The sequence below is a fragment of the Gorilla gorilla genome, chromosome 4 (assembly GCF_029281585.2).
Source record: "Gorilla gorilla gorilla isolate KB3781 chromosome 4, NHGRI_mGorGor1-v2.1_pri, whole genome shotgun sequence".
In the NCBI taxonomy this organism is placed as follows: domain Eukaryota; kingdom Metazoa; phylum Chordata; class Mammalia; order Primates; family Hominidae; genus Gorilla; species Gorilla gorilla.
In genome coordinates, this window is record NC_073228.2 from 144,790,974 (window position 1) to 144,805,874 (window position 14,901).

The 14,901-nt window shown below is 40.7% G+C and overlaps 1 protein-coding gene across 19 annotated transcripts in view; it reads left to right on the forward strand.

Moving 5' to 3' along the window:
• LOC101152878 (protocadherin alpha-C2) overlaps positions 1-14,901 on the forward strand; it is a 214,820-nt gene that overhangs the window by 158,291 nt on the left and 41,628 nt on the right. Inside the window, exon 1 of one of the 19 annotated variants that reach the window (XM_019026986.3) lies at positions 6,051-14,518. The exons of 17 other annotated variants lie outside the window; for them this stretch is intronic. In XM_019026986.3, the coding sequence (XP_018882531.2) occupies positions 11,954-14,518 (2,565 nt within the window). In that variant the 5' untranslated portion in view covers positions 6,051-11,953. Of the gene's footprint in view, positions 1-6,050; positions 14,519-14,901 lie in introns of those variants that run through there. One more of the 19 variants, XM_019026983.4, reaches the window with a different exon arrangement.

Here is a 14,901-nt window from a genome sequence, read left to right on the forward strand (position 1 = left end):
TATGTCCTGAATGGTATTGCCTAGATTTTCTTCTAGGGTTTTTATAGTTTCATACTTTTATGAATTAAGTCTTTAATTAATCTTGAGTTAATTTTTGTATAAGATGTAAGGAAAGGGTCCAGTTTCAATTTTCTGCATATGGCTAGCCAATTCTCCCAGCACCATTTATTAAATAGGGAATCTTTTCCTCATTGCTTGTTTTTGTCAGGTTTGTTGAAGATCAGATGGTTGTAGGTGTGTGGTGTTATTTCTGAGTTCTCTATTCTGTTCCACTGGTCTACACATCTGCTTTTGTACCAGTACCGTGCTGTTTTGGTTAATGTAGTTTTGTGGTATATATGAAGTCAAGTAGCATGATGCCTCCAGCTTTGTTCTTTTGCTTAGGATCGGCTTGGCTATAAAGGCTCTTTTTTGGTTCCATATTGATATGGTTTGGCTGTGTCCCCACCCAAATCTCACCTTGAATTGTAGTTCCCATAATCCCCACATGTTGTGGGAGGGACCCAGTGGGAGGTAATTGAATCATGGGGGCAGTTATCCCATACAGTTCTCATGATAGTGAGTGAGTTCTCATTAGGTCTGATGGTTTTATAAGGGCTTTTCCCTTTTTGCTTGGCACTTCTCCTTCCTGCCACCACGTGAAGAAAGACATGTTTGCTTTCCCTTCCACCATGATTGTAAGTTTTTTGAGGCCTCCCCAGCCATGCTGAACTGTGAGTCAATTAAACCTCTTTCTTTTATAAATTACCCAGTCTCAGGCAGTTCTTTATAGCAGTGTGAGAACAGATTAATACACATATGAATTTTAACATAGTTTTTTTGAAATCTGTGATGAATGTCAATGGAAGTTTAATAGGAATACCATTGAATCTATAAATTACTTTGAGCATTATGGCCATAACACTGATTCTGTCTATCCATGAGCATGGAATGTTTTTCTATTTGTTTGTGTCCACTGTGATTTCCTTGAGCAGTGGTTTGTCATTCTCCTTGAAGAGGTCCTTCACTTCCCTTTCTAGCTGTATTCCTAGGTATTTTATTCTCTTTGTAGCAATTGTGAATGGGAGTTCATTCATAATTTGGCTACTTGCTTGTTGTTTGTGTATAGGAATGCTAGCAATTTTTGCACATTGATTTTGTATCCTGAGACTTTACTGAAGTTGCTTATCAGCTTAAGAAGCTTTTGGGCTGAGACAATGGGGTTTTCCAGATATAGGATCATGTTATCTGCAAACAAAGATAATTTGATTTCCTCTCTTCCTATTTGAATACCCTTTATTTCTTTCTCTTTCCTAATTGCCATAGCCAGAACTTCCAATACTATGCTGAATAGGAGTGGTGAAAGAGGGCATCCTTGTCTTGTGCTGGTTTTCAAGGGGGATGCTTCCAGGTTTTGCCCATTCAGTGTGGTATTGGCTGTGGGTTTATCATATATATGGCTCTTATTATTTTGAGGTATGTTCCTTCAATACCTAGTTTATCGAGCATTTTTAACATGAAGGGATGTTGAATTTTATCGAAGGCCTTTCCTGAATCCATTGAGATAATCATGTGGGTTTTGTCTTTAGTTCTGCTTATGTGATGAATTACATTTATTGATAATGCATATGTTGAACCAGTCTTGCATCCCAGGGATGAAGCCTACTTGATCATGGTGGATAAGATTTTGATGTGCTGCTGGATTTGGTTTGCCAGTATCTTATTGAGGATTTTTGCATTGATGCTTATCAGGGATATCAGCTGGAAGTTTTCCTTTTTGTTGCATCTCTGCCAGGTTTCGGTATCAGGATGATGCTGGCCTTAAAGGAGTTAGGGAGGAGTACCTCCTTTCCCATTGTTTGGAATAGCTTCGGAAGAATTGGTACCAGCTCCTCTTTGTACCTCTGATAGAATTCAGCTGTAAATCTGTCTGGTCCTGGGCTTTGTTTGCTTGGTGGGCTATTTATTATTGCTTCAATTTCTAATTTAATATTTTTAAATCTTGGGTTAAATGGTTGAATGAATGTGTGAAAAGTTAGATATCAATGAATGAATATTCTTAAAGGTATAAACTTTAATCCTGCTGGATATAGGATAAAATTTACATTAAAACACTGTAATTAATCAGTCAATTTAAGTAAAATAAATTCAAGGAAGTGGTCTGAATTTCTCAGTGAGCATTTAGATATTTATGGGAGTCATATAAAATAAATTATAAATGTGACTAAGGGCTTTTTATTAAGGAAAATGAAATATTGCTATGGACATGATTCTGTGTGTTTCTTTACTACACTATGAACTAAGAATTTTGGAGACAAATCATAAGTATATAAATGGGTTTATTGATCACCAATTGGGAATATAAATAGGCACAAAAATTTGGCGAAGCATTTTGGCATGTCTACCTAAAATTTAAATATGTAAGCACTAGTCCCCCCTTACCTGCAGTATCACTCTGAGCAGTTTCAGAAAATAGGTGAGCACAGTACAGTAAGATATTTTGAGAGAGAGACCACATTCATAAAACTTTTATTATAGTGTATTGTTATAATTGTCCTAATTTATTATTATTGTTGTTAATCTTTTACTGTGCCTAATTTATAAATCACACTTTATCATAGGTATGTATGTATAGGAAAAAACATAGTATATATAGAATTCAGTATTATCCTTGGTTTCAGACATTCAGTGGGGATCTTAGAAAGTATTCTCTGTGGAAAAGGAGGGACTACTGTACTTTTAACAAAGCACTTCCCAGAATAAACACACAGACATATACATGCACATACTTTCAGAAATGCACTTAAATATTCAATCATGGAGTAAAAATTAATTATGAAATATCTAGACAATGAACATTATGTAGTTTTTATTAAGAAAGAAGCAGAATTATATATACTGACATGAAAGGATGTTCATTATATATGTTAAGTAAAAACTAAGTTCATCATATATGTTAAGTAAAAAAGGTCACAAATTAAGAGAAAGTGTTAATTGATTTGAGAGTTTGTGTATTTTTTTTCCTATTTTGTGCTGAAAAGCTGAAGTTGGCATCAACCAAGGCATATTGTTATCTATGTATCAAGCTAAATAATTTAAAGATCTTTAAGACTATTAATTCAGAGATGCTGTATAAATAGAATCAGTGCCAGATTTTTTGTTTCAATTCTATCAGCCAAGTATACTATGCTTTCTTTGCTTGTGATAGAAAAAAGAGAGAAAAAACACAGAAGCAAAAAGTAAAGTTGTACAATAGTGTGTAAAGTGTGGTTCCATTTTGTAAAATGTATCAGTGTGTATATTTATATAGCATAGTCAAAAGCCTGGAGTGATATAAATTTTCTGTTACTGGTCTAGTATACAAGGGAATTAGATTTTAAAGGACTTTCATTGTTTTTAACAATTCTGAACAAATTTAGTTTGGTACAAGAAGTATGTATTTTAAATATTATTGAACTTAATTAAAATAAATTAGAGCTCAAAAAATAAATAAATCACAGGAAGTTCACAGTCTGACTTTATCAGGAATGTTGCTATTTTCTTAACAGGTCATCAAACATTATCACTGATGCTTGGAAAGAAGGACTTTTTATAATTTAAAAATACCTTTTATTCTTCAACTCCTGCTGGCTTAAAGAGCACTAAATCCACATATCCTAGGAGGCATGGCTGTCCAATATATACTATGTGTACATTGATTTATGAACCAATAAATGTTTCATACACAGTTGAGATTTTAAATGAGCTTATGATAATTGGATCAAAGGAATACTAGTCCAGCTTGAGAGTACTGCAGAAAACCAATCACAGAAAGCTATGATGAAATTTTAATTATAAAGGATATTGAATATCCTAGAGTGACAACTCTGTTATAATAAATGTAACACTGAATTGGAAAGAGAGAAAGTGAGATTTTTACCCATTTCTGTTTGAAGTCAACTTTCTATTTCTAGTAAATTATCAAACCATTCTGTTTTAATTTTTATATCTTAAAGTTATCATTCCAGTGTCTTTGGTTTACTGGGTTTATAAAAGAATTGACCAGTAGCTATATAATAGATATAGAAAAGTCTGCCTGGGTGTGGTGGCTCATACTTGTAATAATATTATATTATTATAATTGTTCTATTTTATTATTAGTTATTATTGCTAATCTTTTACTGTACCTAATTTATACATTAAGCTTTATCATGGGTATGTATGTATAGGAAAAAATGCAGTATATATAGAATTCAGTATTATCCTTGGTTTCGGACATTCAGCAGGGGTCCGAAGGTGGGTGAGGTGAGCCCACTTTGGGAGGCCAAAGTGGGCAGATTGCTTGACCCCAGGAGTTCAGGACCAGTCTGGGCAACATGGTGAAATGCTGTCCTTACAAAAAATACAAAAATTATCTGGGCATGATAGTGCATGACTGTAGTCCCAGCTACCCAGGAGCCTGAGGTGGGAGCATCACTGAGCCCGGTGGTTGAAGCTGCAATAAGTTTTGATTATGCTACTGCACTCCAGCAGGACAACTGAGTGAGACCCTGTCTCAAAAAAAAGTCACAAATTAAGATAAAGTGTTGATTGATTTGAGAATTTGTGTATTTTTTTCTATTTTGTGCTGAAAAGCTGAAGTTGGCATCAATCAAGGCATATTGTTATATATGGATCAAACTAAAAAATTTTAAGATCTTTAAGACCATTAATTCAGAGATGCTGTATAAATAGAATCAGTGCCAGATTTTTTGTTTCAATTCTATCAGCCAAGTATACTATGCTTTCTTTGCTTGTGATAGAAAAAAGAGAGAAAAAACACAGAAGCAAAATTGAAGAATTTGTAAATCATTTCTAAATAATTTCAATAAAATGAGCTTTGAAAGGGAAAATTTTTAGATAACATTATCTCATCAAAATGCCTTAAAGTATATTTTAATATTCAGTAAGAACAGTGTATATTAACATGGCTAATTTAGAGGATTTATATTTTACCCACATGATAATGTATTATGCCTGTAACTGCTAAAGGAATTATGTAGCAAAATCTGTCAAGGAATACACTAGTGGGATTTATATCAGAAAAATCAAAGCCATTTGTAAACCCCCATTACTTAGGCAGAATATCATAGGTATGAGGTAGATGTTACTGAAAGAAGAAGTTGGGATATGAAGTACAAATCTATTTTGCATCATGATTTTGTTAAGTCCGGCTGTTTATTATTAAAAACATGTACAGAAGATTCAATTGAAGTTTCTAAAAGAGAAAGAAACTTGTAGTTGTGGGAACAATAGTATTCCTTATGAAATACTTAGATATTAATAGCTTGAGACTGATAATACAATTCTTAAGTTAGGGGTTGCATGTGTAGTGGTCAGATGTTATTTCAGAATCTCAAGAAACAGAGCCATGGTAAAAAGAAGCTTCCTGGAGCTTCGGATAAATTCCGTCACCTTTTTGGGACCCAGTTTCTTCATCAATACCAACCTCATTAGGGTCCTGTGAGGAGTACATGAGGTTAGATATGTACTGAAATAATATGCCAACTCTTAAGTGCCAAGACATTAGGATGCAAGGGGGGGGGTGCCCAAAAAGTCAACAATTACTTGATACTCTAGATATATGTATGGATAATTTTGAGAAGTAATCCTTCTTAGACAGAGATGTAGGTTTGTTTGTTCCAAGCAGCAAACATAATGGGTATAGGAAAGAGAAACTGTGGCCTTCATATAGACTGAGCTTAGGAAAACAGTTGGAAAACAGTTCAAATTCAAGGTACTTCAACAATATCTAATGTGTTTTTGAAATATATTTTTAAAACCCCTATCCAAATCAATGAATGCTTTGGCTAAAACCTACTTGGGAATGAGGGTGTTCTTTAGTGCCAAATACTCATCTTATTTTAGTCCATGGCTAAAATCCCAAGAGTTACAGAGGAGAAATAGGGCCAAACAAGGTTTCTATTAAAATAAGAGGTCCCAAGTGATGAATGGAAACTTGGAACAGGTTTAATGGCAACTATAAGCCAGAAATTAGCTGAAATACACACTAATGAATTTGGGGCATATCTTGAGTTTCAGATAGAAAATTGGTACTAAGTTTAGTGAATTAGAAACAGCTTAACCTAGGCAGTTGCAATTCTTGTTCCAAAAATGCTCAATTTGCTGCTACACTGGCATGGACACTTGCTACCTCCTTGTTTTGAGTCATTAACAAAATGTTGAATGGGATATCTGGAGTATCAAGTAATTGTTGACTTTTTGGTCACCCAACCCCCTTGCATCTTAATGTCTTGGCACTTAAGAGTTGGCATATTATTTCAGTACATATCTAACCTTATGTACTCCTCACAGGACCCTAATGAGGTTGGTATTGATGAAGAAACTGGGTCCCAAAAAGGTGATGGAATTTATCCGAAGCTCCAGGAAGCTTCTTTTTACCATGGCTCTGTTTCTTGAGGTTAAAGAACATGATTTACCAGGCTCTGTTTCTTGAGAGACCAAGAGTGGATCCCTGTAGCCCCCATTAGAATTCTCCTTCTAGGTTAAACTATTCCATTAGTAAACACTTTTTGGCATGTTATTTAAACAATTACAAAATCACCTAACTACACTGTCTTGCAGCTGCCTTTCTTTCTTTATCTTGTCCACATGAGTATATTGGGAGACTTTGTTTAATGTCTCCATAAATTCTAGATTGACTGTTCCTGCAGCATTTCTTTTTTTAAATTTTGTTTTGATAAGCATTTATTTTGGCAATGATTCTAGTAAATGAAACTAAAATGCCCATATGAAAAACAATCTTAAGTCTATGTGGTTAGTTTGAAGTTACCAGTTTTTAATTAAGCCAGAGTAGCCCTTAGTATGAATGCCTTCATTTCTAAGTGCTCATAAACAATCACTTTAGTAATATTACAGTTTTGAAGGAATTTATATCAAGCTTAATGGCACTTTTTAAAAGATAGGAAAGTGGGTTCTCTAGTCACATCTGTAAGTTATTTCAGTGCCTTGGAAGATCATTTATCTGGCCACAGATACTTGACTTACTTACATCAGTTTTTGTTTGTTTGTTTGTTTGTTTGTTTGTTTGTTTTTTGAGATGGAGTCTCGCTCTGTTGCCCAGGCTGGAGTGCAGTGGCATGATCTCGGCTCACTGCAACCTCCACCTCCTGGGTTCAAGCCATTGTCCTGCCTCAGCTTCCCGAGTAGCTGGGACTACAGGCACCCAACACCACGCCTGGCTAATTTTTTTGTATTTTTTAGTAGAGACGGGGTTTCACCATGTTAGCCAGGATGGTCTCGATCTCCTAACCTTGGCCTCGGCCTCCCAAAGTGCTGGGATTACAGGCGTGAGCCACCACACCCGGCCACTTATATCACTTTTATGCTTCCTATCTCCTTATTGATCTTGAGGTTTAAGTTTCACTTAACCATTTTCTTCAATGAAAAAGAATTTTATAATTTAAAAAACCTCAACCTTTAATATTCTATGATTCTTGTTAGGCCATCTCAATTGAGAATACTGATAAAGAAGTAAAACTCCCCCCAATACTGGCTAGTTTGATTTTATCTGTTAATATTACGCAATCTGTCCCAAACCTGTCTCTCCCTTTTTATTGTTACTTATCCAAAGATGGCTTGAATCTCTTATGGCTTGAATCTCTTTGTTTATTCTAAGCAATTTTCAGACACCTCAGCCAACTATCAATAATATATTAGTTTTTTAGAACTAAAAATGTAGAGGATCTCCCCCTAAAAGCCAATTGTTAATGCCAAATATTTGACTGATATATTTCTTCTGGAGGAAGGGAGATGTGAAAAAATTTAGCCATCAAGTTATGTGAAAACTTTTTCATCTTCCCATCCACTGGATGTTTTATCTGTAAATAATGCTATAATCATATTGGAAAGTATTTTCCTTCTGGGGATGCATGAAGATCAGGAATCCTATTCGTTTTTAACAAGATGGAATTTTTAAAAACTACTTTGGACAACTCTAAACATCAGAGATGACCATTTGTCTCTCTTTTATTATATAACTTGTGCTCAGTTTGTAGAGCAACATAAATACATGAATTAAAAAATGAAAACTAGCTCCTTCCCTATTTGACAGATACTTCTCAACCTCCTCTCCATAAGATATGCTCTATCCCTATATAGGAAATTTTTCTGTAGCAGCTTGAGTTTACTAAAAATAAGATCTGAAGAAAATGAAGCAATTAACATTTATTGAGAGTCTATAAGGGTTTCTACATTGTGAAGGAGACAGAAATATAAGACATGGCTCCTGCTTTCAGGTTGCTTATAATTAAAGAGATAATATTAAATTATTTGGATGAATTTAAAAATGACACATGCCATCTTACAGATATGCTGTAGACTGTGAAAATGAAAAAAAAACTCGTGTTTAGAGTAGACACTGTTTCATGGATTAGGTAGGTTTTCATCTGGACTTTGAAATGTATGTAAGATTGTATAAGGAGGAGAGAAAATAAGAAGCTGTTTGTATTAGAATTACACAGATAAATTTGTAAATTTAGTTCTTTTCAAAGAACATTAATTGAGCACCTCTGTGCCAAGCTCCCTACTGGATGCTGTAGATTACAGCATGTTTAGGAACTAACTTCATACTCTGTTGCTAAAGTATTTCTGTGTTTTCTAAAAAGGTAAATCTCTTGTGAGGAAACAAATCTCTTGAAGGGGTTCTCATAACAGAAGTCCCATTTACTTCATGATATAAAAAGGGGCTGTTTTTTGGTTTTGTTCTCAAAATGTAGGATATAGTTCTAGAAGTAATTGGGAAAGCTTAACTTTGTTGCATACGCATCTTCCCTATCATGGTTGATTTCCTATATGGCATAGTTAAATGTGCTTATCCGTGTTTTATATCTAAAGGGCCATGCTACATATAGACTGCCAACTAAGGTTTTATCTGATGATAATAAATTGTTGTATTTCACGACGACAGCAACAGCAACAATAATGTACTTAACTAGTCACTGTGCAAATTGCTTTACATACATTTTCTCATGTAATCATAATAACCCTATGAGTTTTGCTTACTATTGTTTTCCTTAATTAAAATGAGTAAAGTGAAGCTTAGGCTAAGTAACATAACTTAGGCTAAGTTATGGAACTTAGGCTAAGTCCATAGCCACACAGTTGGTCACTGGCAGTCACTGGCAGGAGTGTGACTGACTCCAAAGTCTATATTCCTAATTACTGTGTTCTACTTTTTAATAGGGAGCTCTTGAAGGTCCAAGGAAAGGAATGCATAATGGTGTGGTCAAGGCATTAGTGTTAATATTTGTAGAAAGAGTAATTAACAACAGTCTGAGCAATCACATTCTAACAACTAGTAAGGTTGGCAGGAGCCTCAGTATAATGGTATGAGGAACGAAATCATTATAGTGCCAAATAGAGTATACCATCTCTTTAGTACAATGTCTTTCAAAACAAGGCTGATTGTGTTGGCTTTATGTTTGACTCCTTAATAATTAAGGCAGTAAATTCTAGTTGGAGCTAAATACCTACAAGGCCTAAAACAGCATAATGGACAACCTGGCAGGTGTCCTTGCTGGAAGATGACAAGAGTGCTGAAAGGAGAGGCCTGGTTTTTCTCCCAAGACATGACATTTGGGGGCTTCCATTAAAAAATCACCAAGCCTCTGCCACTGTAATCTCTTCCTTAAGTGCCTATGATTTTTTCACAGTCACAGGTCTATGCCTGGTCAATACCCAGTGGCCAGGTCTCTGAGCTGTGTGCAGAGATGGCAGCGACTTGGAGGGCTGGGAGGAGATGAGGGGAGGAAAGATCACTTTTCATGACAACTTACAACTTGATTCCACTTATAAGCCATTTATTTTCAGAAACAAGTAATGGGTGAGGACATAGGCCAGGTCCACAATTTGTGCACTTGAGAGATTAAGGCCTCCGAGATCAAATTACCACAGCAAACTGAGACAGAATTATTGTAGGGATGTTTGGGGAGGATGCAGAGAGAAGAGGAAGAAGCCAGAGACCCAAGAAAGGAGACAGGAATAGATTTTGATGAAAATTGCTTCCTACTCTGTACCCTTGAGGAAACAAAGAGGACAAATAAGAAGCAGCAGTGATAGGAGGCTGGGCGTTTCTCTGGAATAACACTGGCTAGGTAGTGGAGCATTGATAGTGAGTGTGCTTGGTCGGTGGAACGAAGGGATGTGCTAGTTCAGGCCTTTGAATTCTGGGTGTCAGGATCACAACCTTGGCTCCTTTAACTGTCCGCTCTAGGAGGGAAGCATGCCAAATGTCAGGTCTCACTCTGTCTTTGTTCCAGTCCATAGCTAGAAAATGACCCATAGAGGAAGATCTACAGATGAGAGAATACTGGGAGATGAAGAGAAAGGACGTTTTAGTGAGTGCTTTTTTTGCACATGAGGCAATAGATTTCAAATTCCTGTGGAAGAAATGTGAGAACCTGGGAAGAGTGAATATTCAGAACTGAGCAGCAGAGGCAATGACACAGCATGGAAAGATTTCCTCTGATCCTTCTACCTTCTCTTTTACTGAAGTGAATTTGTTGTCTCTGCGTTGCCTCTATAGCAGTACAAGAGGAAACTTGGGGACACAGAAGAACAGAAGTCTAAGGAGTCTTATATTTAAGGAAGATAAGCTGCAGTCATTGAAATTGCTGGTTATTGTAAGATAAATCCCAGACTCCCACATTTTGCTTAATGACAGCAGATTTTTTTTTTTTTAACTGCAAAGCATTAATGGAATCCAAATTCCAGCCTGGCTTAGGAGATCAACAGTAACGCTCTTGATTTAATGGTTTTGCAGACTCTTGAAGACATTGTCATCCATTAAAGAAAAAATTTTAAATTACTCTTGAAAGAAAATGTCTTGGGTGATAAATGTAAAAGATTTGAAGCAAGATTAGAAAAAGCTTGAGAGAAGAATCTCTTTAAAAATTTTACCAAATTTTCCCCACTGTCGCCAAAATGGGTCAAATAATAGATTTGCCTACAGCTTCATGGAGACTATTTTTTTAAACAGAGCATTTTAAACATGTAAATATTGGTTATTTGCCAAGGCACACACTGAAAATAAGGGCCACTTGGCCGAGAGCAGAATTGAGTCTTGGATCCCAGGATGCTGGTTTTAGGCTTGCTCCCGGAAAGAGGGCAGCATTTGCCATCCCCCTCCTTTTGCCCTAGGAGTTGAGCACTTTCTGCAGTTCTTAAGAGTGTCCAGGGAAGATGTGGGAGTCAGGTGAATAGTTCCCATCGCCAGTAACCCCAGAGCGCCTCCCCCTGCGTTGTTTCCTTTTAATGTTAGATCCGCCGCCTGGGTGCCCATACTTAGCTAAGGCCCCTCAGTTTATTTTCCTGAATTGCGCTTGGAGATCTTTTCCTGGGGAGCTGATAGCCAGACTTCTAGGGGCTTGACTGCTTTTCCCAGACTAATCTCCTTAAAGACCCGTTAAGCAGGGGAGAGACGGTGGAGCCTCGATGAACTGGACAGTGGGGGTAGGGAGAAAGGGAGTGGCCGTGTTCCTGCGGTCCGCTGGGATCCGGCAGGTCCAGGGTGAAGGAGATGGGGCTGGAGAGGCTGAGCAGTCCGGGTTCGCTGTCCGCCACTTCGGCGCGGAATCAGAGCAGGACTTGCTGAGCCCTCCTACCCCTCCCTTTCCCCCTCCCCCTCTGTCTTCCCTTCTGTTTCCTTTTCCCTCCCCCTGGAGCTGTAGCGGCAGCAGCAGCAGGAAGCCGAGCCGGGTTGAGCGACTCGGTGGCGAGAGTAGGAGCTGGAATATGGGGAGTCAGCGAGGACGGTGGGGCCAGGAGCCCTTGGCAGGGCCTATGGAGGGAGCGGCCCCAGGCGCTTGCTAGAGCGTGAGCGGTGGGGGAGCGGGCGCAGGGTGGCACGAGCGGAGGCGGGGCCCGGGCGTGGGGCACGGCTGGGGAAGCTGCCGCCTCCGGCCCTGCCCGGCTGCCTCCGCCGCGGCCAGTGGCTATGGAGCAGGCGGGCACCAGACCTGCGGCGACAGAGCATCCACGGCTCCGGCGGCCCATGCCCTGGCTGCTGCTACTGCCTCTCCTGCTGCTGTTGCTGCTGCTGCTACCTGGCCCAGCGGCCTCCCAGCTGCGATACTCCGTGCCAGAGGAGCAGGCACCCGGCGCGCTCGTGGGCAACGTGGCTCGCGCGCTGGGGCTTGAGCTGCGGCGCTTGGGGCCGGGTTGCTTGCGCATCAACCATCTGGGTGCGCCCAGTCCGCGCTACCTGGAGCTGGACCTGACGAGTGGAGCGCTCTTCGTCAACGAGCGCATTGATCGGGAGGCGCTGTGTGAGCAGCGGCCTCGCTGCCTGCTCAGCTTGGAAGTGCTGGCGCACAACCCCGTGGCGGTGAGCGCCGTTGAGGTGGAAATACTGGACATCAACGACAACTCACCGCGTTTCCCGCGGCCCAACTACCAGCTTCAGGTAAGCGAATCGGTGGCGCCTGGAGCGCGCTTTCACATAGAGAGTGCGCAGGACCCCGACGTGGGCGCCAACTCAGTACAGACCTACGAGCTCAGCCCCAGCGAGCACTTCGAGCTGGACCTTAAGCCCCTGCAGGAGAACAGTAAAGTGCTTGAGCTGGTGCTGCGTAAGGGCCTAGACCGGGAGCAGGCAGCCTTGCACCACCTGGTTCTCACAGCCGTGGATGGGGGCATCCCAGCCCGCTCGGGTACGGCACAGATCTCTGTGCGTGTCCTGGACACTAACGACAACTCTCCTGCCTTTGACCAGTCCACTTATCGCGTCCAGCTACGGGAGGACTCACCCCCAGGCACAATGGTGGTGAAGCTGAATGCCTCAGACCCGGATGAGGGCTCCAATGGTGAGCTCAGGTACTCCTTGAGCAGCTACACGTCGGACCGGGAGAGGCAGCTCTTCAGCATAGATACCAGTACCGGGGAAGTGCGAGTAATTGGGGGGCTGGATTATGAGGAAGCCTCCTCCTACCAGATCTATGTGCAGGCGACTGACCGGGGTCCAGTGCCCATGGCAGGTCACTGCAAGGTGCTGGTGGACATCGTGGACGTGAATGACAATGCCCCAGAGGTGGTGCTCACGGACCTGTATAGCCCAGTGCCTGAGAATGCTACACCCAACACCATTGTGGCGGTTCTCAGTGTCAATGACCAAGACTCAGGCCCCAACCGGAAAGTGAGCCTGGGTCTGGAGGCCACACTGCCTTTCCGGCTGAATGGCTTTGGAAACTCCTATACACTGGTGGTGAGCGGCCCACTGGACCGAGAGCGGGTGGCTGTCTACAACATCACGGTGACAGCCACAGATGGGGGAATACCACAGCTCACATCCCAGCGTACACTGAAGGTTGAGATCTCTGACATCAATGACAATCCACCAAGCTTCCTGGAGGACTCCTATTCCATCTACATACAGGAGAACAATTTGCCAGGTGTGTTGCTCTGTACTGTGCAAGCCACAGACCCAGATGAAAAGGAGAATGCAGAGGTGACCTACTCCCTTCTGGAGAGGGAGATTCAAGGGCTGCCAGTCACCTCCTATGTCTCCATTAACAGTGCCAGTGGCAGCCTTTATGCTGTCAACTCCTTTGACTATGAGAAGTTTCGGGAGTTCTTTGTGACTGTGGAGGCTCAGGACAAGGGGAGCCCACCACTGAGCAGCACTGTGACTGCCAACGTGTATGTGGTGGACATGAATGACCATGCCCCTCACATTCTGTACCCTACCTCAACCAACTCATCAGCAGCCTTCGAGATGGTGCCTCGAACTGCCCCTGCTGGCTACCTGGTCACCAAAGTCATAGCCATGGACTCAGACTCTGGGCAAAATGCTTGGCTTTTTTACCATCTAGCCCAGACTTCTGACCTGGACCTCTTTAAGGTAGAGCTGCACACAGGAGAAATTAGGACTACCAGGAAGATGGGAGATGAGAGTGGTAGCACTTTCAACCTGACCGTGGTGGTCCGAGATAATGGAGAGCCATCACTATCAGCCTCTGTGGCCATTACAGTAGCTGTGGTGGATAGGGTTTCCAAAATCCTCCCTGACACTCAGAGGCATGTTAAGAGCCCTCGGACATACTCTGAAATTACCCTTTATCTAATAATAGCATTAAGCACAGTGTCTTTTATATTTCTTTTGACAATCATCATTTTGAGCATCATCAAGTGCTACCGCTACACTGCGTATGGCACTGCATGCTGTGGAGGCTTCTGTGGAGTAAGGGAAAGGTCCCCTGCAGAACTGTACAAACAAGCCAACAACAATATTGATGCCAGGATACCGCATGGCCTCAAAGTGCAGCCTCACTTCATTGAAGTTCGAGGGAATGGCTCCCTCACCAAGACCTACTGCTACAAGGCCTGTCTGACAGCAGGCTCAGGGAGTGACACTTTCATGTTTTACAATACAGGGGCCCAGACAGGACCAGGGCCTTCGGGAGCCCAAGCAGCAGTGACTGACAGCAGGAACCTCACAGGCCAAAGTGGTCAGAATGCTGGGAACCTGATTATTCTCAAAAATGAGGCTGTTTCTCAAAATGAGGTGAGACAGTGGTCAGGGGGTCTTCTACAAACTCATGCATTTGTTACACATCCCCCAATATCCTGTGATTTGGCTTTATTGAGTCATTAACAGTGACAAGAGTTATCTGGCAAACTGAGTATATATAGTATCCACAATTTGATCATAATCTGCTATTTCCTCTCTAGAAAAATAGCACTAAAGAATTGTTTTATTTTTCATTTTCAGAGGCATGAAGACTTGTCCATAAAATTGTTTGAGACGTGAGGATTAGTCTTAATATTTAATGCTAAAACACAGATTTGTAGAGAAACAGGACAGGCCTTGGAATAGGGATTATGTTTTAGGGAGTAATGTTATGAGACTCAAGGAGAAATGGCCTCTGCTGTATCATCTACAGGGAA